The 24,813-nt window shown below is 37.1% G+C and overlaps 1 protein-coding gene across 1 annotated transcript in view; it reads right to left on the reverse strand.

Moving 5' to 3' along the window:
- The window catches only part of LOC139686338 (neprilysin-4-like), a 35,195-nt gene extending 11,206 nt beyond the window's left edge, over window positions 1-23,989 (reverse strand). Inside the window, exons 1-11 of the mRNA XM_071583511.1 lie at window positions 23,900-23,989; window positions 21,847-21,921; window positions 21,294-21,475; window positions 20,252-20,495; window positions 19,978-20,159; window positions 18,144-19,442; window positions 14,564-14,763; window positions 14,057-14,236; window positions 13,524-13,756; window positions 12,684-12,906; window positions 4,242-4,433 (exon numbers count right to left, since the gene is read on the reverse strand). Coding sequence (XP_071439612.1) covers window positions 4,242-4,433; window positions 12,684-12,906; window positions 13,524-13,756; window positions 14,057-14,236; window positions 14,564-14,763; window positions 18,144-19,442; window positions 19,978-20,159; window positions 20,252-20,495; window positions 21,294-21,475; window positions 21,847-21,911 — 3,000 coding nt within the window. The 5' untranslated portion in view covers window positions 21,912-21,921; window positions 23,900-23,989. The remainder of the gene's footprint in view (window positions 1-4,241; window positions 4,434-12,683; window positions 12,907-13,523; window positions 13,757-14,056; window positions 14,237-14,563; window positions 14,764-18,143; window positions 19,443-19,977; window positions 20,160-20,251; window positions 20,496-21,293; window positions 21,476-21,846; window positions 21,922-23,899) is intronic.
- Window positions 23,990-24,813: the final 824 nt, after the last annotated feature.

Raw genomic sequence — 24,813 nt, forward strand, 5'->3', positions numbered from 1 at the left:
AACTTGGATAGAGATGAAAATGTAATCACACAGAATAATTACGATATGACACATGGTGTCAGCTGATAATAGCACAAAATCAAAAAATTTTTCAGAATAATTTTATTCTAACAATAGAATGGAATAGTGTTTTTGGTCAATCAAAAACTGTCACAAATATGACCACGTTAAGACAATCAAGTAAGGAAAATAACATTTTTCACATTGATATAAGACACCAAAGCTAACCAAAGGGCCAAAACCTGCCACATCGGTTGAATTGAAAAGAAAAAATTAACAGGACACAAAAGACCACACGAAAGATGCCTTCAAAAGATCAAGTTATCCTATTGCACCCAGGAAAAATTGGAAGATAAATTAATTCTAAAAAAAAGGACACCCATTAGGTGAGAGCAGCAGTCACTGATGAGTCTCTTGTCATAATGAATAATCCATGGAAAGAGATAAATGATAAGAAGAGGATAGGCATTGATGGATTTCAGGGTCTGCTACATCACCAGGGATGTTTGTATTTATCCTTTCATATCCCTTGCAGGCCACTTCATTAGAAATAAGGAATGATTCGTTGCCTCCCTGTCTGCCATCTATTTATTTATGTGAACACTTCTGTTACTTCCTATCTTGTCCTTGGATAGTCATTTCCCTCTGTCCCTGTGGACCATCTTTCTGTTATTGCCTTTGCACCTCCACCTTTTGGGGCAGAATAATAGTTTCTAGAGCCATGACTGGCCAAGAAGAGAAGGAAAGGGATGAAGATGTTCACATAAATTAGTGAATAGTAAACTGGGGGATGAAAAATTGTTCCTAATGATGCAGCCTGCAATGGACACAAAGCGTCCTAATGATTTAGCAGCTCCTATGAGCCATCAATTCCAAAAATTAATACTGTGAAAATCTTCATTAAAAAATGAAAAGTACATTCTAGAAAAGAATCATAAAAGCAAAAGAGGAGATGCGATAGTGACAATTTCAAAGAGGCAGCTACATTTCACATACATAATGCTACTGCCACGCTAAGGCAGAAGAATTGCAATTGGATAGGCATAGTATCTGGCTGATTTTGAAGAGTTCAGCTGCCTCTTCACTAGAGTGTCCCTCACTTTTTGTTTTTGCGTCCTAAACCAGAAAAGAGAGTGTATTAAACAAAAATATCTTGAATCACTCTCACACAATTTGCATGGACACAAAGTATTAACAAGATGGACAGTCAGCGGAATGATTTCAGCTAGTACATATTTCCTCATTCTAATGTACAACAAGGATATGTGGCCAATTTGTAAAGCCATATTACTCTTGCAAAGTGGCTGGCTATATATTCAAAGAGAAATCATATCTTATCTATGCTACATTTTGCTTAGATGAAGTTGCATTCCTCATATCACTATAATATTAGTGAATTGCATAGACAAGGCTATTTTGAACCAATTCAGTGAGCATGGTTTTTTTCATTTTCCTTCCCAAAGCTGGCCTCTGGTGCCATGAACTTCTTCACAAATCACTTTGATGAATCCAATGTAACCACTAGTGTGATTGTGATATGTGGGTCCCTTAAATGGGATTAATTTCTCCCTGATCCAATGATTTGCTGGTGACCTGAGAGGTTTGTTCTCTTAGGCCATTGTACAATTTGAGTTGAGGCCATTGAACTCGCCAGAAGAGAACAACTATCAGATCGAGTGTTTGCTTCCTGCATCTCTGATGAGAGCTTAATTTTTCCACAAACATCCAAAGGAATCGTGAGTCTTGTGTGTGTCTTGAAGTGCAATTATTTAATGATGCCATTAAATTGCCTGTTCATAAACCACTAACAGGTGAAGTGTCTGTATCCTACAGTTATCTCTCAAGATAAATTGCTTTTTCTGGAAACAACTACTGGAAGTAAACACACACAGTAATCAACCCGAAGGTCGGTTTAGTAGGTGATGGTAGAGATCACCCAGTACTAAGCCCTGTACGGCGTGTGAAAATTCACACATCAGGGTAGGGGGGCCAGTTCCTTTCCCTGTGCCGGTTATGGTTTCCAAAGAAGACCTGGTACCCGAAAAATCACTTTAGCTTGGGTGGAGCTGCAGGTGCCCAGAGTGCCTTGCCCGGGAATCGAACCCAGGACCCTCCAGTCAGCAGTCCAAAGCTCTACCCACTGGACTACCGCAACCCACACTGGAATTAAGTGTCAGTAGATTTCTTGTTGGTAACTACCTTGTGTGAGTATGTCCTCAGGGAATGATTACTTTCCCTGAAAATCACTCCCAGAAAGGACCCCCTCCCCATTATCATTTAATTTTAATTTTTGTATGCAATTTTTCATCCACCCAATCAGTTACAGAAATAGGAAGTTTCCCATTATAACTTTTCAATTAAGCTGATTCATCTTGTTAATTTCATCTGGGAGTCTTGGGAGACTATGTAAAGGTACCTCCTTGGAAAAGCAAGCAAGACTGATCAATTGCCTGTGTTTTTGAAAATGCTCCGCTCAAAAACAGTTCAGAAAAGAAGAGCCTGTTCAAGTCAGGATGACAGGAAACTAAAAATATCAAAATGGACCACATTTTTCACCAGGGATGTGGATACGGAGGGTCAAGGGGGTCTGAAGCCATCCAGGGCATTAGTATACACGTATTGAAAGAAAGCATGAAAACAAAGCAATATGTAATACTAATTGCCTGATATCCTCCACCCTCCATTACTCCATGCATTTGATTCCTCAGCAAGAACCATTCATTCTATGCATGATGTAGGGAGAAAGCGGCATCAACAGTTAATAGTTATTAATAAAGCCAAGACATATTGTAAAAGTTTTCACCAAAACCAGTCACAAACAGGTTGAAGCCTCACTTATTCTGATTCTATCAAGACGAAGGCCAATTCTCAGTTTTTACAAATTTTAAAGCTGGTGCAATGCCAGGTTAAGGATTATTTCAAGATCAATAATGGTTACAGATAAGTTAATATTCCATCTAGATAAAGGTATGCTATAATAAGTCTATGGAGAGATGAACCTCTCAGAGAAAAAGAAATTGTCTACAACCCTGCATGCCAGTATGCATGCTTGCAATCACCATTGGTAGTATTTCACTTCCACATGCATAATTTTCAAAGAAAAATAAATAGCCAAAAAAGAATTTATGATTGGAATTTTTGTACGATAACCAAAGAATCAAAAAATTGAAAGAGTGAAAGTGCCATGGTAGCCATAACAACTGCCACTTCCTCATGAAAAACATGCCTCTATACGTACATAAAACATATTTAAAGAAAAAGAAAAAATAAGTGTATAAGGGAATAATGGAAATGTCATGCTTATTTCCCTTAAATTATGGGTGATGCTAGATAGGTGCTCTGTCTTCAACACTTCAATCATTCAATATTAAATTATTTGAACAGCACATAATAGATGGTATGAAAATGGACAATAGGATAGGGGAGAAAGATCAAAAATAGATTGCATCAAAATATAAATGTGGGGAGTCTAAAATACATAAATGGAATTTATCTTAAGAAAAGAATGCAGGGAGGAGCAGCAGAAAGGAAAAACATATTGAGATTACTAGCTGCAAATAATAATATGAAAAAACAAAATATTTTCCTTCAATTTTCTTATGCTTAAATGAGACAAATGGGCTTTTGGAAAGTAGGTTGGTGGTTCAGTTACCGGAGAGGATGGGAAAAAATTCTTTAAGGATAATTTTTAGAGACAGTACGAAATGGAAGTAGGTTGCGGTAAAAAGGAGTGTCATTTTTCCTATGATGAGATATTTTAGGGGTGCACTTATATTTTGAGGATTTTGTTGGGCAAAAGGGATTACCATTTCCGACAAGAATGTCACTAAGCCTTAAAAGTAATTTATTTAGAGAATCAGGGATATTGTAGATATGGTGGCCTGTCGGAGATAGAAAGAGAATATGGAACTGATTGCTTAGTGCGTGCTCCTACCTTCCATCTAGAGCCTTACCAATCCAATTAAGGAGAGCAGAATTAGTTTTCATTTGGCTATTTACATCCTCCCAAACTCCTGGACTAAACTTTTCCCATTAGCTAACACTCCTGTTCCCTAAACAACTATTCATCAATAATGCATGCACCTCTGCATACCCTTATCCCTCCCCCAAATATTCCATCCCCATTCCTGTCAGTTATTCCACATACTTAAGACAATTCAATTTATGGGAATTGCAACACCAGACTACTTTCCAAGGACCCATTTACCCTTTAAATACGAACATACAAGGGTCTAGCTCACATCTGAATATCTTAAATCAAGTAGATCAGGATCAAGAATTGAATCCGGATATCCCACTCTTAGGGACATAGCATCAGCTTTATCAACTGCTAAGGATCTGGTTTCTTCATCCATCCAAGTGGCAGTAGCCCCTTCAGGATCCAATAAAGACTGCCTGAATGATGAACGGATCTCTGTGGTCATCCGCAAGGTCTGAAACATGAAAGGGAAACAAAAATATTTTTTCCATTAAAACAATGTCTTAGTGGAAGCTAAATCATTGAAATGATCATTATAATAAGTCAGCCCAATTACATGCAATGAATTTATATGAATGCTATCAAAAATATACTTGATTTAGACACCACAAAAGGCATAGGTATACATGGATAATGCCAGGGGAGTCAGAAAGGTATCAGTTAGATTATATTCTGGCTAGGCAAAGGTTTAGGAACAGTGTGATCAATTCGCACAGCTTCCCGGGAGCGGATGCGGAATCTGACCACAAATTGGTTGTCATGAAGTGTAGCATCCATTTCAAAAAGATAAGGCAGGAGCAGTGGGTTAGGAAATGGAATGTAAAAGTATTAAATAAATTGATAAGGAAGGAGTATCAGCAGGCTGTACAGAAAATCATGGATGAGGGTAAAGAGCTGTGTACTATCAAGGAAAAATGGGATTACATCTAAAAAGGGATATCGAAAGCTGCAAAAGAAACTATAGGAACCGTTAATGGGAAAAGGACAAGAAAACCATGGATCATGTATGAGATGATTAGAAAGATAGATGAGAGAAGAAAATGGAAGAATGCAAACAGAGTTAGGCAAAATGAAGTGCAAAGAGTTAAATAATGGATTGAGACGGGGAAAAAATAAAGGGAAAGAAGCATGGTGGAAGATGCAGTGCAAGGATATAAAAGTTTGGAGAAGAAAGGTCGAATTGGGGTGCTATACAGCAAGGTTAAATCACTACCGGGATGTAAGAAGGGAAGATCTGTGCCAACAGTTAGAGATAAGTCGGGTAAGATTATAGTTGACACAGGGAAGATCCCAGAGAGATGGAAGGGTTATAAAGAAGAACTGAATGGTAAAGAACTAAGGCGAACAAGGTTAGACATAGAAGAAGAACATGACGTAAAGGGAGATAGCTTGGGTCCAGGCATACTCGACAATGAGATAGAAAGGGCATTAAGGGAGATGAAATCTAATAAGGCCGTGGGGGTGGACAACATTCCTGCCAACCTAATTAAAGGTTTAGAAAAATGTGGTAGGAAGAGACTATATGGACGGTATCATAGCATATCATTTATGAGAAAGGAATCTGACTGGAAGACTTCATGAGATCAGTGTCAGTTCCTATTCTGAAAAAGGTAAAGGCTTCATCATGTGAGGACTACAGGACGATAAGTTTGATATCCCACGCAGCTAAAGTTGTTCTCAGGATCATCAACAAAAGGATGGAGAGCAAGGCAAATGATTACTTAGGGAATGATCAGTTTAGGTTTAACGAGGAGAGAGGCACGCGTGATGCCATTGCAGTAATGAGATCACTAATTAAGAGGAATATAAAATACAATGAGGATGCATTTTCCTGTTTCGTTAATTTTGAAAAGGCGTTTGATAGAGTAAATTAGGAAAAATTGATGAGTATTTTGTAGAAAATAGGAATAGATTGGAGGGACATGAGGCTAATTCACAACATGCACATGTCTCAGACTGCACAAGCGCGAGTGGGGAGTAGAGAGTCCAGATGGGTATTGCTAGGAGAGGTGTAAGGCGGAATTTTCCGGTACTACCAGTGTTGTTCAATGTATATATGGAGGAAATGATTAAAGAGGCATGGGAAAAGCTGGAGGTAGGAATGAAAGTCTTAGGGGAATTTGTAAAATCAGTTAGGTTTGCTGATGACCAAGCCTTAGTTTGTCAGTCAGCCAAGGGATTGTAGGCATTGCTGAGTGAATCGGAAATTCAGTGCAATAGATACGGGATGAGAATCAATATTAATAAAACAAAGGTTATGTGATTTTCCAGAAAAAAATGCCATTCTAAATAATAAAATAGAGGAGCAATAACTAGAGCATGTAGAACAGTTTACGTATCTCGGTAGTGTTTTAGACCGACATGGTCAAAGCACTAGGGATGTAAGGAGATCAATTGCGCAAGGCAAAGAGGCTTTCGCAAGGAGTAGGGAGTAGAGGACAGGAATGTTGAGTAAGGATGTTAAGAAAAGACTCGTCAAAACTTTGATATGGAGCATAGTTATTTATGGCGCGGCAGTCACTTAAGTAGGAGGATAGAATTTTGGAATATGGGTGTGGAGAAGAATGGAGAAGGTGAAATGGACGAGAAGGAAAACTAATGAAGATGTACTAGGTATGGTGGGCGAGGAGAGGGGTTTGTTGAGAGAAATCCTAAGGAGGCAGGAAAAATGGATGAATAGCGTATTGATCGGCAGTGGGATGTAAAATACTGTAATAGAGGGGACATTGTTGGACAAACGAGGAAAGGGTATGAATAGGATAGAAATGTTGGATGAGATGAAGGGAGGAAGGAAGTACACAGAGATGAAGAATGACTTGAAGTAACGTAGGTTGCTGGATTGTTTTGTTAGGAGTCATAAAATATTTATTTTGTAGTTGTGTCCATGCAAAACCTACCTTAAGCGGTAGATTGCGTAATAATAATAATGAAAAACATCAATTAAAAACCATAAACACAGTAACAACCCAAAGGTCAGTTTGGTAGATGATAGTAGGGTCCACCCAGTACTAAGTCGATGGCACATGAAATTCACACATCAGAGTAGGAGGGCCAGTTTATTTCCCTGTGTTGGCTATGGTTTCCTAGGGAGATCTGGCGTCCAAAAAATCACACAGCTAGGGTGGAGCTGAGGGTACCCAGAGAGGCATACCTGGGATTCTAACCCGGGCCCTCTGGTCAGTGGTCCATGGACTACCATGCCTCTAGTATAAACCTTATAAGATAAAATTTTACGCCTAGAGTAAATACCTATAAATCCTGAGGGCATGCGACCCACAAGGATCATTGTTTATTTGAAACCCTAGAGGGAGAGAAAGTCTGTCTTTTTATTTTTCCTTTGATTTTATGAGTTATCGTGATTGATAGACTCTCATGGTAGGAATAAAATTTTTGGAAATCCTAGGTACATGAGTGACTTGTTAGAGCCATTGTGTATCACAAACTCATATGGGATAGTGTGTTTCGGCTAATATTCCTTTTGGATTGTAAATTTTTTATGCTTTTCATTAAACTCCACTGTCTTTACCACTCTATGGCTGCAAAAAGTACTGCTCTGGGGTTATTTCTTTGACTAGTTTTAACATCTGCAGATATATCTTCTATTACATTTGTGATAGCTTATGTTGTTCTTTGTCTTCATGACCACTGCATAAGTATATATTGGTAGCATGCATGTATGTGGGTGCATGTTAAAGAGAGAACAATACATAGAATGAAAAGAAATAATATATGGTAAAATTAAATGTTTATAATGAGCAATGGCTTTGCTGGTTCCTTGCCTCTTGTTATAAATAAGCTCTACTGAATAAAAGTAGCAGAACTATTTATTTGCCCAGTTGATCAACAAGTGCAAAGTAAGATTTTTTCCATAAACAAACTAACTTTCCTTTAAGCAGTAGGAGGAAGAAACACAAAAATATTTGTTTTAATTCTACAATGACAGAGAAAGCATCTTCACAAAAAGTTATAGGCCATTAAATAAACCTTCCATTAATCATTAATTTACATAAAAATCATTCCAGAGATTGCAATGAAGAAAATATTGAGTACCTAGCTACAGTAGACACATTACATCTCATTCATCACATTTTCTTTGATTCCAAAGAAAACTTGAGGACTGAGACATCATGAAAGTGCTTATCCCTGAAAATAAAGATTTTTTAAGTAATATTACTGAGATAAAAGAGAAAGGCCAAAGGAAATATATACAGAGATAAGATAATAATTATAAAAACAATGCAAGTTAAAAATTGATACTTTATATGATTTAAATTATTATATACTCTAGACATTATATTTGACACTAGCCCTTCCAATTAGGACACCAGTGATAATTTACTGACTAAAACATTAAAATAATGATGCATGAAAATGGTAGATTTATTCAAATTAAGTCAAGCCCTAGAAAAAAGTAGCCTTATACAAACTTATTAACAATAAGGTAGAGTAAATACAGTAGTTGAGAATAGAATATATGACACCTACTTGAATATCATGCCAATTGTGAAAATTATTTTACTTCTTCCATGGCTTTCATCAGCTTGGTTGAATTAAGTTGTAACCCCAGGATTCACTGCGAACCCATAAGCAACATTGAGAAATTCCTCAGGAATGATGGATAAGAGCAGAATATACTCTGGAATCAGGTCAGGAGAGTAGGTTGTACGGGGCAGCAGTTCAGAGTCGCCTCCATACGGAAAGACTTTATAGCCAGAGATTCGTGAATTGGGGCAATGTCTCAGAATAGAAGTATCTACATAATTGCTCAGCAAATCCTCCACTTGATCTCTCACTTGACAGTTGACTCGCAGACAAGAAAACAAGTGGCTTCATTAAGTTGACTTTCCTTCTCCGAGTTTGATGAGAAAGATACTCACTCACTCACTCTTAAATAAAAGATAGAGCCAAGCCTCTTTGTCATGGTTTGAAAATTATTTAACATTAACTTTTAATGGAAATTGACATTTGAATTGCAATGCCTGAAAATATTGTACAAATTTTGCATACAAATGAACATTACTTTTCTAAACTTCACAAGTTTATTATTAGTTAATCAAAGTACATTTGAATAAATTAAGCTCAGAAATGGGTCAGAGATTGTGGATAGAAATGCATTTCAAGAAAGGGGATAAAACAATACCCAAGAAATGTAGAACGGTAAGCATAACATCAGTTTTTTACAAAATAATGGAAAAAAGAATTGCTGACACATTTGGGAATGGCGGACAAGAGATAGATGGTTATTCAAACAACAACATGGGTTCAGAACAGGATACTCATGTGAAATGCAGCTTTTAGGATTAAGCCAATATATTAATGACACAATAAATGAAGGAGAGTATGTTGATGAGGAAATGGTTGATTTTTTGACAGCTTTCGACCGATTGCCTCACGATAGATTACAGATAAAGTTGGAGTCATTACCATTTGATTTGAGGGTAAAGCAATGGATAAAAAATTTTCTTACAGGCAGAGTTTAAAAAGTAGAAATAGGAGATGCATTTTCAAAAGAGGCAAACATAATAGCAGGAGTTCCACTAGGCAAAGTTCTACGGCCATTACTCTTCCTAATTTATGTAAACGATCTACCAAGTAATTTACATTTCCAAGTAAGACTCTTTGCTGATGATTGAATTATAAACAGTTGGGTAGAGAGCATGTAAATGACCGTGTAATACTACAAAATGACATCACTTGCCTTGGTGACTGGGCTACAAATAATTATATGGGCATTAATGTTAGTCAGAGTAGGCATTTAAATTTTTCAAATAAAAAGAATGCACAGAAGGATTTCTGCACCCTCTTTGGAGAAAGAATCCTATGTAGCAGTCATAGCAAATATTTAGGCATTTACTTAACTAGGAATCTTGGGTGGAGAGTCCAAGTAGATAATGTGGCACGGAAGGCATTTAAAATACTTCGTTGGGTAATGAGAAATTTAAAAGGAAGTAGCGTAGCCACAAAAGAAAAAGCATATATGGTACTGGTTAGCCCTATTCTAGTATACTCGTTCAGAGTATGGGATCAATACGAGGTGTGACACACAGAAAAGATTGAAAAAGTTCATAGAAAGGCAGCAAGATACAGGGTCGCACCCAAAAGTGGTAGGACTGATTTTTTTTACAAGAATTTTATTGACGATATACTTACATCGACTTAATAATCTTCAAAGTATGCTCCTTGAGCTGCTACACACTTAGTATAACGTTGCTCCCAATCCCCGTACGCCCACTGGAAATTTTCTTTGGGGATGCCGTTGATGACCCTCGTCGAAGCCTCTTGAACGGCCTTTATCGAGTCAAAATGTCGTCCCTTGAGCTGTCTTTTCATTAGGGGGAAGAAGAAGAAGTCCGGTGGTGCCAGATCGGGAGAATAGGGCGGGTGCGGCAACGTGGCAACGCCGTATTTGGCCAGGAGCTGTCTGACGACGAGCGCGCCATGGCACGGCGCGTTGACATGATGAAGCACCCAGCAGTTTGCGATGGCCGGTCGGACTCTTTTCACGCGTACTCGGAGGCGGGTGAGCACCTGCACGTAAAAGTTCGCATTCACAGTCTCCCCTGGTGGGACAAACTCCTTGTGAACCACTCCATGACGGTCGAAAAACACAATCAACATCGTTTTGATTTTTGACTTGCTCATGCGAGCCTTTTTTGGACGCGGAAGTGTGCCATTCCGCGGATTGTCTTTTCGTTTCGGGGTCATATTGAAAAACCCATGTTTAATCACCAGTTATCACAATTTCCAAACAAAATTCATCTCGGTGCAAATTGGCTAACTCTTCTTCGGAAATGCGCACACGCGTTGCCTGTTGGTCGACACTCAGAATTTTCGGCACCATCTTGGCGCACACCTTGCGCATGGCCAAATCCTGTGAAATAATGCGTTGGACGTTGGATGCAGACAGACCCAACTGGTCTGCAATTTCTTCACTGGTTAAGCGTCGGTCTGTGTTCAGCTGTTTTCTCACTCTGTCCACATTCGTGTCGGTTCTTGCCGTCGACGGCCGTCCGGAGCGATGGTCGTCTTCAACGAGCTCCCTACCCTCTTTAAACAACTTGTGCCACTCAAATACTGTGGAACGGCTTAAGGCAGTGTCCCCATAAGCCTGCCTGATCATATCGAAGGTCTCAGTTGCCGTTTTCCCCGAGTTTCGCACAAAACTTCACGGAATTACGTTGCTCTAAATTCAGATTCATTTCCTTTTTCGACGCGGACAAAAAACTTGCTTCACTAAAAACGGTGTCCTCACTCAACGACAGCCCGCAGACGACTGAGGTTGGTGTCGGTCTGTTGCTAAGAGCCGCCTCCACCTTACCCTGCCAGGCAGACCCCCCTCCACCGCTACGTTCGCGCCAGAGAAAATCAGTCCTACCACTTTTGGGTGCGACCCTGTATGTGCTTGGAAGGTACAAAAGAGCTGATAGTGTCACGGAAATGTTGGATATACTGAAATGGGAGAGTTTGAAAAATAGAAGAAAAAGGAGTAGGTTGGGCACGATGTATAGAATTGTTAAAAATGATGAAGCATGGGAAGATTTATGGAAAGAGATAGAAAAACCCAACATAAGTAAAAATGACAATTTTTAAAATAAATATAAGAATGCAAAAAAAGGAAATAATACTCTTTTTTAAACAGAAATATTGTTGAATGGAACCAGCTACCTGGAGGTTTGTTGGAGCCCTTTCCATCCAATTTTAGGAGTTTTAAGAATAAGTGTAAAGCAGCCATCGTGAGATAAACTTAATTGATCAGTGATTATTATACTATTGTACTTATTTAAGTATTGTATATATACAATGTGGATGGCGTGAGAAGTTATATTGCAAAAGTGAATGATGTGTTGAAAGTGCATGTTTTTGAACGGTATATGGAATTGAGGAGTGTGTGAGTATGGTATGGCGTGAACCTAGCCCTTGTATGATGGTAACAGTGCAGTTGGTAATCTAACGAGTCATTGTACATAAGAGCATTTTGTCTCATATCTGTTCTTGTGTACGTATTTATGTGCATTGTAAGAGTCACCATTGACCAGCCTTAATCCTTGCCACCAGGACAATTGCCTAAATGCAACAAGATTTATATAATAATAACATCTACGCATTCAGGAAAGTCGGCAGATAGATGGCTAACTACATATGTTTTGCTAGTTAAAGTTCCAACTTTCATAGGACTAATCTAGCACTGTTCTAAGAACCAGTCTACATAGCTACTGTGCATTTATAAGAATCTAATGCACTCTATATCATCAGCAGCTCCCTATGGGATGGGGTCTTGGACCCCTCAGAGACACTTTCCATGACATTTCTTGTCATATTTCTTTCATTTTATGCTTCAATAATAGATCTAAATTTACTAAGTACCCAAAAACAAAATAAATTTGCTATTAAAAACACTGTTACATTTACTATGCCCTACCTGCCCCTGAAAGTTGACTGCAGAAAGATCAGAAAACCACAGACTTCTGTATCGTTAATGATACTCAGAAACGATTATTGCTGGGAAAACTTTGGCTTATTATTACAGTGTTGCAAACACTTTTCCTAGAACTTGGCAAGTTAATTTTTTTATGCACAAAAATAAATTCAAGCATGATATTTAATTGATACACTTTTACTCTCCATAGGATATGATTCAGGTCATTCTACATTAGCCAGTGAAGTATTTCTTAAGAAGATTTTAGAGTGATATACAACCACTCACATCACTCTTACTCTGCTCATCAAAGTACCGCTTGACAAAGAGGGACCCAACAGCGTGGCCAAGGGCAGCTGTTGTGTGTGCCACACATGTCTCCCATCTAGGTGGTTCTTCCTCTCTGCCAGTCAAAGTCCTACGGAGTTGAGCAATGGCAGCTAAAAACCGTGAATCCAAGTTGCTGGCTCGGTGTGATGCAAATCGCCACATCATGTATGACTGCACAGTTCTGCAGAACAAATAAATATTTTGCAGCATTCAATGTGGCATTTCTTACACTTCTGATCACAGTTTATGTATTACTACTTTCATATTTTATATACTATGAGCATTTGCATTTCATTCAGAACAGGGACAAATAAATAATAGTCCATCATCCATACAACTTGAATGAAAACAACTGAAGAGAATTCAAAGAATCTAATCCAAAATTTTACAAATACTAAGAACAAGGACTTAAAATATTTACTAATCAGCATTCCTATGAAATAAAGAAAGAAAATAACCTTAAGATGCTCCAATTCATGCTGTAAGAATTTATTAGTTGAAACAAAATGTTAGAAAGGGAACAAAGTAAATACACCAATCCAATGAAGAAAAACAAGGCATAAAAATAATAAAGGAGTAACTATGGAAAACTTTCTAGGTTTGTTCATTCATTCCAGATATTTGCAAATAATTAAACCATTTCATTTATAGAAGAAAAAAATGAGATCCCTACAAATCATCAAATATTTATTCACACTTAGAAATAAATATGAAAACAGGATTAGCGGACTATTAATAGGAAAAAAGGATTACAAAGCAAGAAAATATATTAATATAAACAGGTAAAATTTCACAAACCTTGGGGGATACTTTTCTAGGAGGCCTGCAAGATCTTTAAAATAGCGAAAGCCAAATACCACAACTATAGTAGAATTTAAAGTGGATTCATCAAAATTTGGATGTGTAGACTCCAGAATGGTTCCCAAATACTGTCTCCAATCAATCCCTGGAATCGCTTCGCATAATTCCTCCACAGTCATTTTGTGATAAAGTTCACTTAAATTCTTCTTTTCTTCATGTGTAGAAGTTATCTTTGAGCCACATAAAATAGTCATTCAAAGTAAATCTTTTAACCGATTTCTTGTATTCAAAATATTTTTAATGCAATATAATACATAAATGTATATTTTGAAAGATTGATGAGAACTTATGGATTAAATTTTAAGTATCAAATTAAAGTGGTGTAAATAGAGAATTTTTCAAACCAATAATATTTTTATTTAAGGACATAAAATGATGAATATTAAATTGTACACTCAAGCAGCTAATATGCCAAAAACATTTGTGTACAATCCAATTAAGCAGTTTAAAAAAAACAAAATGTAACTCACCAAAGCAAGATGCATTTCAAAATTCACCAACTGTTCTGCTAATGTCTCAGCATCTTTAACTGTAGCTCCAAGCAGATTAGCAATAGTGATAATAAATTGGCGGTAAGCTTTCACTGCTTCTGTGTTGGATGACGACAGGAAGTAGTCACGCGTTGGTAACCCCAATCCTGCCTCATCCAACTAAGAACATGGTCATTCTTGGGACCATACACACATAAATCTTTGTTTCAAGTTTCATTCTAAGAGCTTGACAACATTCACAAGAATGAAAATGAGTGGCATCACCCAATGCAACTATAGTGAGCCACATAAAGCAAGTGAAAAATATATAAAGTGAAAATGAACATTGAAATATATGGTAAACATATTAATATGTACAGATATTACTGCTTGAAAAGAGTTTCATTCTTCAGAGAGACATTTTAAATCATTCAATGAAATTCAGTAACTATACTGAAATGTTACTACAGTTGACAAATAGAGCATGTGAGAAACTGACCAATTTACCTGCACCACATATTCTGATGAGTTCCGAATGTCTGGTCCAATCCACTCAGCTATAAGGATGTTGTTATTAAATAGTCGAAGTTTTGCCGCAAGAGATGTCCACTCAAAGGAAGTTGGAATTTTATTTTGCTCAGGCCAACCGCCACCTAATTCTTCCAATAGTTTCACTAATGGTTGCTCAGATCGCTTTTGAATAATATCTGAAATTAATTATAGTGCGTATTAAAGCAAAGGTTACTCAGCAACTCACTTGATAAAATTTATTCCAGTGTGTCGCTCAACATATGAAGCAATTTACCAAGGGTGAAATTATATTTGTGCATGGGTTTTTGATAGAGGACCAAATACATACAGAGTCCTCATGATCATGGGCTGGTCTTGACATTTTCTCTGAATCTTCCTTTAATACATAATACAAATCTAAGAAAGGACTCAGATCTTTACCCTTTAGGTTAGCAGGTAAAATAATGGCCATCTACATGCAATACCATAGTGCCCTTATAGAATCCTAGTTACTTAATAATACTTAATGTGTATGTCACAATAATATGCTCAAGGGAGATTAGAAAGTCAAACCATGCCATGAAAATCGTTTTTGACCATTCAATCTTTAAATATATAGCCATTAATTATCACAAAGTGAAGCTATGTTATTGACTCCATGGGCATTCCTGGCTTGATACAAGAGACCAATTCTGAAATAGCTCTGCATGATAAATATGTTAAGTGAATTATGAAAACTATATTGCTAATTAAATACTGTAACTTTCAAGTAATGTGTGTTAAATATTTGGGCAATACCAAGCATTGCTGACCAGTTCAATAATGTTTTAATGCACAATCTTTCAAAACATAAACAATAAGTAATTGTTGAGAGATTTTGGAAGTACAGCTCAAAATGTGGGCATTAGACTTAGGCATTAGAGAGATTGGGATTTTCATGATAAATTTGTATCATACAGCAGAGAGCTGTACTTCAAGTGAGTGGCAACATTTTTGGAATGGAGGTTCCCTTGAATAGTCCATATTTTCTTCATCAACAAAAAAGTGAAAGTTCAAACAAATGAAAGCACCTAGAGGTATGCTGGGGTGAAGGCAGAATAAGAAAGTATTTATTCCACCCGCTCAGTAGCCTAAACTAACAAACTAGTTATATGAGAAACAGGAGCGGAAGAAAGTCCGCAGAAATACTGAAAATAAAAGGGGTAGACCAATGCAACACAATTCAGTATACATATACTTTCTAGCTATGAAATGTAATTCAAACAGAAAAAACACCCAGGAAAACTCCAAGAGGAAGTACATGAGTAATCGCAAATGCAAAATCAAGGAAAAAAATCAAAAATAAGGAAGTAAGCTGATGGAGGAAACAAACTGACACCATTATCAAACCAATCATAGGATTGATGGCTGTTATTGATAATGAGTTATCTCTTTCAGCCCCAACAAAGCCACAAAAGTTAAAAATAATGCTTATTCTTCAAAATGTCAATGTTTTGCTTTATGAACTATTTCATCGGAGAACATTGCTACTCTAATTGAACTGTAAACTCAATTAAGTATAAAGAGTGCTATCTACGAAACTCCTAATTAAAGACAAGTTCCCTAACCTCCTTACCCTACCGTGAACATGTATTAAATTTCTGGGACTGTCTATAAGATATAGTTTGGCACTCCAACAGATTTATTCTGCAGATTAGTCCAACCAGCAAGGGGATCAAGATGGTGTGGTGGCTATCGTACTGACTTCCCACCCAGAGGGCCTGGGTTCAAATCCTGGCGGTGTTGAATATTTTTCAGCGGTATCTCGATCCCTACTTGAGGTGCTTTCTTGAGGGCACTTTGGGTGAGTACACCATCCATTGGATGGGATGATAAGCTGGGGACCCCTTGGTGCCTTTTGTAAAGCGTAGGCTAATGCCGATGCCAGGGTTTCTCTCCACACTTCATCCTTTCCTGCCCATCCCTAATGGTGCAAATGATCTCAGCTGTCGGTCGCCTCCCCTAAATACTACTTCTATTCCAACCAGCAATACCACAGAGATGCTGTATTGATGTAGAAGTATATTTCCACAAGCATTGCTGCTCTAGAAAAGCTATTTTGGGATCAGGGTATTAATAGAATATTATCATTAAGATTTACTACTAATACGTTGGTCCTCTTCAAATTTCAAGATACATATTGCATTACCCCATTTTCCTAGCTTATGTTAGCCTAGTTTAAGTTATTGATTTCTTTATATAATAATTACCAGCAAGCATTATATAATATTAACCACACGAAAGAGATGCATAAGGAATATCTGAAACAGAATATGTATCTAAAATACCAGGAGAAATTTGAAATTTCATGTATAATCCCCCACTAGTTTAATTGTGACAAATTAAAATTTAATGTCCACGTGAAACTCCATGCAAAAAATGAGGAAAATATGGTTTCACTGTTAGAGAACCCCCTGTTTTGCAATGGAAAAGTTTGTAACATGAGTTTGTCCATAAATGTGCATATGCAGTATGAATAACCACCACCAATTTAAATTTAAAGTGCATTGTACCTGTATATCTTATTCAAGAATAAATTTATACCTAATAAAACCTGAATCTTAAATCAGAATAGAGCCAACATCTGTAATGAAAAGGAAAGATTTTTCCATACTGCCAAACGAAAATTTAAAATTTAAAAAATAAGCCTACATTTTAAGAATACATGTGCATTAAAAATAATAACAAGCATCAACAACTCACCCAAAGCCTTCCTAGACTCAATTTTTATGTTGCCACCAAGAATAATTATGCTGACCAGGAATCAAATCAATTTCTTCATTCAATGTTTTTCAATTAAACAATTTTTAAAATGAATATTGTAGTATGGCCATATATTTTCTATGAATTTTCAAGGAAAAAAAACATTTTGGTAGACACAGGGATGCTGAGATCCTAGCAACAGATGTGGTTATACTTATTTTGAAATAAAATAGTAAAGAGTCCTTGCAAGCATTCTAAGAGCATGATGAAGTACTTACATTAACTGAACATTTCAAAATACATATATGCAATACATGCCTTTAACATTTTATTTATGGAGATCTCTAGTCTCATCGTGGCATTGGACTACAATTTAGACACTCGATTCTCTCGTTTTAAATACTCACAGTTTTAATTTATTATCAAAGTTACCATTTTACTTTTAAATTGGAGCAGGCTTTAAAAATTTCACAATTAATCTCATTAAATAAAAATTTCAACTTCAGGGAGAAATTTCAATTTCAGGGAGAAATCCTTTCACAAGTCAAAGAATGATACAGGTATCCCACCAAACTGAACTCTGTTAACACTAGAACCAGTGAACATTTCAAGTGTACCTATCCAGTAAATTTTCTTATTCAAAAACATGCGCAGAACAAAATTTTGTATATATGCTTTGTATGTGAAATCACAAAGTGCATTCAGATGATCTGAAATTTATCACATCAGCAGGCTCATTAACTTTACTTCTTAGGGGTCATCAAAAACTTCCAAAGTTCACTATAGGCAATCATATCAATGGATACATGCATATATAAATAATGAAGAAACTTACCAAGATTCATGCAGGATTGATACAAATGCCGAGCTTTCTTTATGGCATCACTAGGCCTGCTCTGCCGTTTAAATTTACTAGTTGATCCAATGGCATCAACTAACTTTCCTTGTTCCGATTTCCCTTCCCTATGATTGTATTCAGCACTTAACTGAGAATAACTAGAATTAGTTTTTTCTTGAGTCAAATCTGCTACACTAAATAGGGGAGTGGTCAATTTGAACCTGACTTTATCCCTATCTTTGTTTAAGGATACGACAGCTGTATCCTTAGAGTTTACTGCCCCCGATTCATTTTCCTGAACACCTTTATTTATTTCACTTAAAACTCCTTTAACACTATTTTTCCCACTGTTGTCTTGTGGTGTAATTCCCATTCTTAAACTCCTCCCCACTGAGTCATTCTTTTCCAACTGAGAAAATAAGTCTGAACCATTCATCACAGTCCCATCCTGCACTCCAACCAGGTCACCATTATTTTGCTCATCAATTTCACTCTTGGGGGAACCCACTGGGGGGATTGATGACCTCTTACTAGAAACAGGTCGGCTTGATAATGGAAAGTGAACAAAATCTTTATTTGATAACTGGCTCTCATGGGAATGCATTGGTTTATCTGAAATATCTTCAAAGATTAATGACTGGGTGGATTTTTTTACCCTTTCTTTAGCTGATTTTTTATTGGTTATCACCATCTGTGCCTGTTCTTGTCCAATCGATGTGTCATTTGACTTGAATGAGCCCAAAACATCTGCTTTGACAGTGAAGAAATCATCAAAATCAAGCTCCTTTACTTCTTCAGATGAGGTCACTGCTTTGTACAAATCGGATAAGATGAGTAGAGGATCATGCACTACTTCATTTTTATCAAATCTCTGAGGTGACGCACTCCTCTCTGTGGTGACCTCAGAGAGGAGGGCTTTCTCATTGTTACGTTTCATTTCCAAGTGTCGAGCAGAAGGGACAGTTGGTGGTGCTTTGTTCTGGTGCTTAATTGGCAACGGGGGACCAGATTCCTCATGACTCATGCTCTCCCTTGCAGACATTATATCACTCAGTTTGCTTCTTCCAATTGTACTTCCCACATCGTCTACTTTTTCCATTTTCTCGTCTCCATCAGGATCATTCTCCAGGAGATGGCGCACAACAGCATCAATGTTGCTCCTCAGGATTTCAAATGTATCACTTCCGGCACGATTTTTGGGTATTGGATGCTCATCTACCCAGCGACCACAAGCATACTCATAGAAGTCCTCACATGGGTCCACACTGCTATTCATGAGGTTCTGCATCATTTGAGCTGAAAAAAGATACAAAAAATGAGATTGCATAAGGAATGCATTCTCAGGGTCTTACACTAAGAATATTGGCTGATTTCAGAGATAATAATTATTGACTATTTCACATTAGGTGAGTTTTAAATATAAAAACGTATACCCATCAAATAAGTGGTTATTGGTAATTCAGATAGTTCAACCCATTTTCACTAGATTATTACTTTATGGAGAACTTGCTAATATTTCTGGACTTGCATGTGCACTAAGCTATAGTAAATAACACAATGACACAGTTTCTGAACCCACTTCATACAAAACTTTCATCTTGTAAGGTATGAAAAAAAAAGTTTTCCCTCAATAAAAATTATAAACCATGACCATGGGTTCTTTGCTGTGCAGTATTGTAAGGCACAAATATGGCAGTCATGAATAAATTGTAAATTTTAGCTGCTTTTCGTACCTTTCACTCGTCAAGCATTCCAGGAAATTGAATTAAAAGAAAATAACATGCAATAAGGATAGTGCATCATAAAAACCAAACCAAAACCCCTAGAATACCTTGAGCCCTCCTAATGCTTTCTTCATCATTTGTTCCATACCAGAAATTCTCCCATTCATTTTTGCTTCCTTCAATTAAGATCTCTGGTGGCCCTTCCATGTTCACTTCTTCTTCATCATAACTTGCTCCATATTCATGATCTCCTTCATCCCCTTGCTCTTGTTCGGCATTACTTTCATCTCTATTAAAAAAAATATTTTTCCTGCTCAAATTAAATTCATCATTGTAGAATGGGTAAAAGAATTAACTTGAAATTTACAATAATATACAAACCCTTTATCCTTAAAAGGAGGTTTAACAGCAGCCCATTCAAGAGTATCATATGCTGATATGTTTTCCTTTTCATGCAATCCATATATCACATCTTTTGCATGTCTCCTCCGTCTCCGGTGAGAAATTGGCAAAACATTCAATGGCAGAGTGTTGGTAAGTAGTGGTACAAAACTTGTCTTTATGCCACTGATTAAATCTCTATCCTCGAATTCTTCCAAGTGATGTTGACCATTAAGAGCTTCTACTACTTGAATAATGGAATGTTTTCTACTCAATAATTGCAGCAAGGAAATTGGTCATAGACATAGAAGTTTGTATGAAATTAAGAACTACAAAATAAAAAAATAGCCCTTCAATAGGATTTATTCTATGAGATACTACACCTATTTTAAACTAGAACCTTTTCAGTTAATTGATGAAGTACATAACGGAAAAGTGCATAGCATTTCAAGTCCTGCAATATTACTGAAATTGATAAATTCATTCACAAAAACTGTTGTATCAGTATATTAACTGGACATTTAGTTGCATTGCGACTTGAATTTTAAAATCAATATTTTAAAAGCAAAACCGTCGGTCCGAAGAATTGAAAGTTAACAACAAAATTGAGGAATTCCATTCGGAATATACTAAAATCGCTGATAGAATTTAGGATTAAATTAACACGACCTATAGCCCAATCGAAAATTTTCTAACGACATTCAGAAACGAATATTTCCTTCCCTTTCATTGACATCAGCTGCGCAGAACTACAGTTAGTCACCATTGTCCACATTTAAATGTAGATATTAACGACGAATGATGCACGATACGCGCATGCAACTTTCGTAGGATCGCGCCAATTCAAATGTGAAAGTATTATGGACTTGAGTTACTGAGTAGTTAAAACATTTTTATCGCATTTGAATTTTTTTAATGGTAGACGAATTGAAATAAATGTAAATATTACGGTGACTTTTATAAATTTTATCCCTAAAATTTTATTGATTTATCAACTAAAGTTAATAAGAAGTAAAACATGCTTAAAAATAAAATGAATCACCTGAACTTTTGTACAGTAGACCCTCGTGCTCCGGCCTCGCGATGAGGCGGGCAATACCAAGAAGAAGCAGTACCACTGGTAATAATAAAAGAGGAAGTACTAAATGATGGTTGATCTTTTGGCAAAGAGGTCTTGGTGTACAACTCTCATTTTCTCCTCGCCTGTTTGCTACGTCATAACTCCTATTTGAAATGAAAGTCATCAATATCAATATTCACTCAATCAATATCAAAAACTATCTCACATATATCCGTCATAGAATTTTTATTTTGTTATTCATATTCGAATGTCATAAGATCATGAGCATCGACAGATTGCAGATCCATTGCGGTTGAGAAAGGCAAATAAAAAATCCTCACTCAAATTAACTTCAATTTTCGTTAACCATGGGATTCATTGACTTTTTACACATTCTTATTATGTTTAAAACTTCTGCGATGTCAAAAGAAATCCTTGTGTATTGAAATAATGGAAGTAACAAAAATCTAGGGAAGAAGGGTACGGCTCGTGCAAAGGATTCGAAAATGATGGTCACTCTATAGGCTATACTTACCTATTCTCTAATGTTCCTTTGCAGGAGGGACATCTTTCGGGCTCTCCCAGTCTATTCAAAATCATTATTTTAGCTCTGCAAAGTAGGTTAGAATTTTAATTGAAGTTTCATGAAACAATAATTGATAATACTTTTAAATTACTTGTTATTTATGAGAGGAATGTCTAATACTTTATTCATTTTGATAAATGGTACAACCATATTAAATGTAGTCAATATAAATATTACTTAATATATAAACATAAGTTCTTAAATGTAATGAAGATTGTCACAAGAGAATTCATCAAATGAGTCAAGTGGGTTAGCAAGCAACTAAGTATATACCCTATTCTTGAAATTTGGGATAAAGTCCGATTTCAACTGAGTAGGCAGATGAATGTTCTTGCTATGAAATGAGTTTAAAGTTGAGAACAGTCTACAATAACTAGTATTTAGATTCACTTTACCCCTTATGGTGTAGTAATGGATGTGAGATCTTAATCGCTAAGTTTCTATATAAACTTTCATATGCATACCTAATCCTTCAACTTTTTATATGGTGTGAGCAGTCAATATATTATATTTTCAATATCCACGAAAAACATATTATGTATAATATAAAATATTTTTATGCGCCGACCATTATGGTAAACTATCCATACCAATTATGCTATGATGTGCCACTGGGATACATATTTTAGTATAAAATTGCTACAAGTGTCAACATTAATCATTAAAAAAATCACGAAAATTAATCATAAAAAAATATTAGCCAGGGGCTGTTTAGTGGGTAGAAAAATGGACAGAAGGACCCAGATTTGATTTCATATGATGCCTTTGGGTACTCGCAGCTTCACCCAAGCCGTGTTATTTTCCGGGCACAAGGTCTTCCTGGAAAACTACAAGCGGCACAGGTAAAGGACCTGGTTCCTCTAACCTGGTGTGTGAATCTTTCACGTCGATTTTGGGGTAGTTCATGTGAGTAGTTCATTCGACCTTAACATAAACTAAATTTCGGATTGATTACTATGGCTGGTCTCTCTTCACCACGGTTGATGAAAGCATGAACAACTATTTTAGTCGTTCGACGCCTAAAAAATAAATACTCGGAGAACTAGACCCTAAGGAAAGAACCTGAAATGCGTACAATATAAAAACTAGGTTTATATTTTAATACATATTCAAGGCCTCAACTACATATTTTAACTGTTAAACGGATTGCGGCATACTACACAAGCTCTGAACAACTGGAAAGTAGAAGCGGATGCGATTAGTGTACACATACCTTTTGAAATGATTGAATGGAGCGGATGTGGTTCCGAAGGGCTAGGAATTGCTAACCATTCCCAGTGAATGAAACTCGCTGCCGCGCACTAGTATGAGCACCAATATTTCTCATATTTTTATTGTAATAATATGAAATTTCTCTCGGCATTCATTCAAATGTCAGAAATTGAGCAACAAAAGCCAATTAAAAATATTAAAAAAACTATATAGCTTGTCCAATGCCAACAATGGGGAAATTATTGTTTTCCTATCAGCCAGTATTCCTGACGCGACCCAGGAACTCAATGAGAAATGGAGTTTGAAGCAATATGATTATAATACTAATACGCTCGTCTCTATCCCATTTTTTATATCTTCTAGTATTTCAACCCAAATCTATCCTAGCAATTGGTCGGTTACTCGTGAAATGAACATGATCTGGAGCCAATTTTTCAAAGCTATACTTTACTTCACTTGTCCTTCTAATTTGAATACACTGAATCTGCTAAGGATAATAAATGGTGCAGCACTTTTTGCCTATCTATATGATACAGGAAGGGAATTTCACAATTTTATATTGCACTTTAGATTCTTTCCCGAATGAATTGTGAGTCGCTTTGAGAAACGGAGCCCAGTGGTCGCGTCGTAAAGACGTTAAAATTCACGAAACAATTTTCTGCTCAGCTGTTAGTTACAATTTCCAATTCGACAAAGTATTTTGAAAGGGAAACAACTCCGAAAGTCGTAGACACAAAGATTTTCACCACTTCAACAAGAACACAAAAACAAACATCATGCCGAAACTCACCTTTCCAGAAGATTCAGCGAGATAGCGAGGAATGCGACGAGTTGTGTCCGAATGACAGCGCCACTCCGCGAGTACTTGCCTGCTACCGGACCCACGAAAGTGGAACGTAAGAGATCCAGTGACGTCACCGAGCATTTGACTGGTTCAGACGCCGGGCTCTGTTGTGGATTAGCGATGGAGATGGGCGGAAGAATAATAGCGGCCACGAACGATCTTAACGAGGAGACGCGAGCGGGATCCCCCTCGACAGTTGACAGCCGAATGCGAAAGGTCGCAGGCTGGATAACTAAAGTCCTGGACGAAGCGGCGGGTCAACGCGGGGGAACCTCATCTTCATTTGAAGTGATCGCTCGGGGGATGCAAGCGAGCGCCGGGCCGCGTGGAGCGTAAATTCGCCGGTGGCTTTTGCCTTTGTATCTTCCCAACGGTTAATACGACAAAGGAAGCAGCATTTAAAGTGGCCATCCTTCGCGACGATCTCGCAAAAAAATATCTCCCGTCCGCGGCGGCAGTGTTGATTCAATTATAGGGTGATTATATAGGTGTCGGTGGTTTCATTTCTGTTTTGTGAAAGGTCATGTGACCGAAACAATCCGACCCGCCATTCGCTTTGGTGACCATGAAAAACCGCGAAGGGGACAGGAAGTGGATGAAAGAATGTGGATGAAATCAGGGTCAGTTTGGGATCTGCGGAGCATAGCGAGTGCCACGTGAATTATATTTAAACGGAAATTAATGAATTCAGATGAAACCATGGTTCTGTTTAGTGGATTCGATTAATATCATTTTGTTGTGGTCTAGCCGGCTTCACCCCCTGCCACACAACCTAGCGGTGATTTTCAGGGTACATAAATAAATAAAAAAACGTAGTTCCCCGAACGTGTTTCCATTATATATAAGATATTACGAAATTT

Source organism: Hetaerina americana, unplaced genomic scaffold (genome assembly GCF_022747635.1).
Source record: "Hetaerina americana unplaced genomic scaffold, ioHetAmer1.1.p SCAF_14, whole genome shotgun sequence".
Taxonomy (NCBI): Eukaryota; Metazoa; Arthropoda; class Insecta; order Odonata; family Calopterygidae; genus Hetaerina; species Hetaerina americana.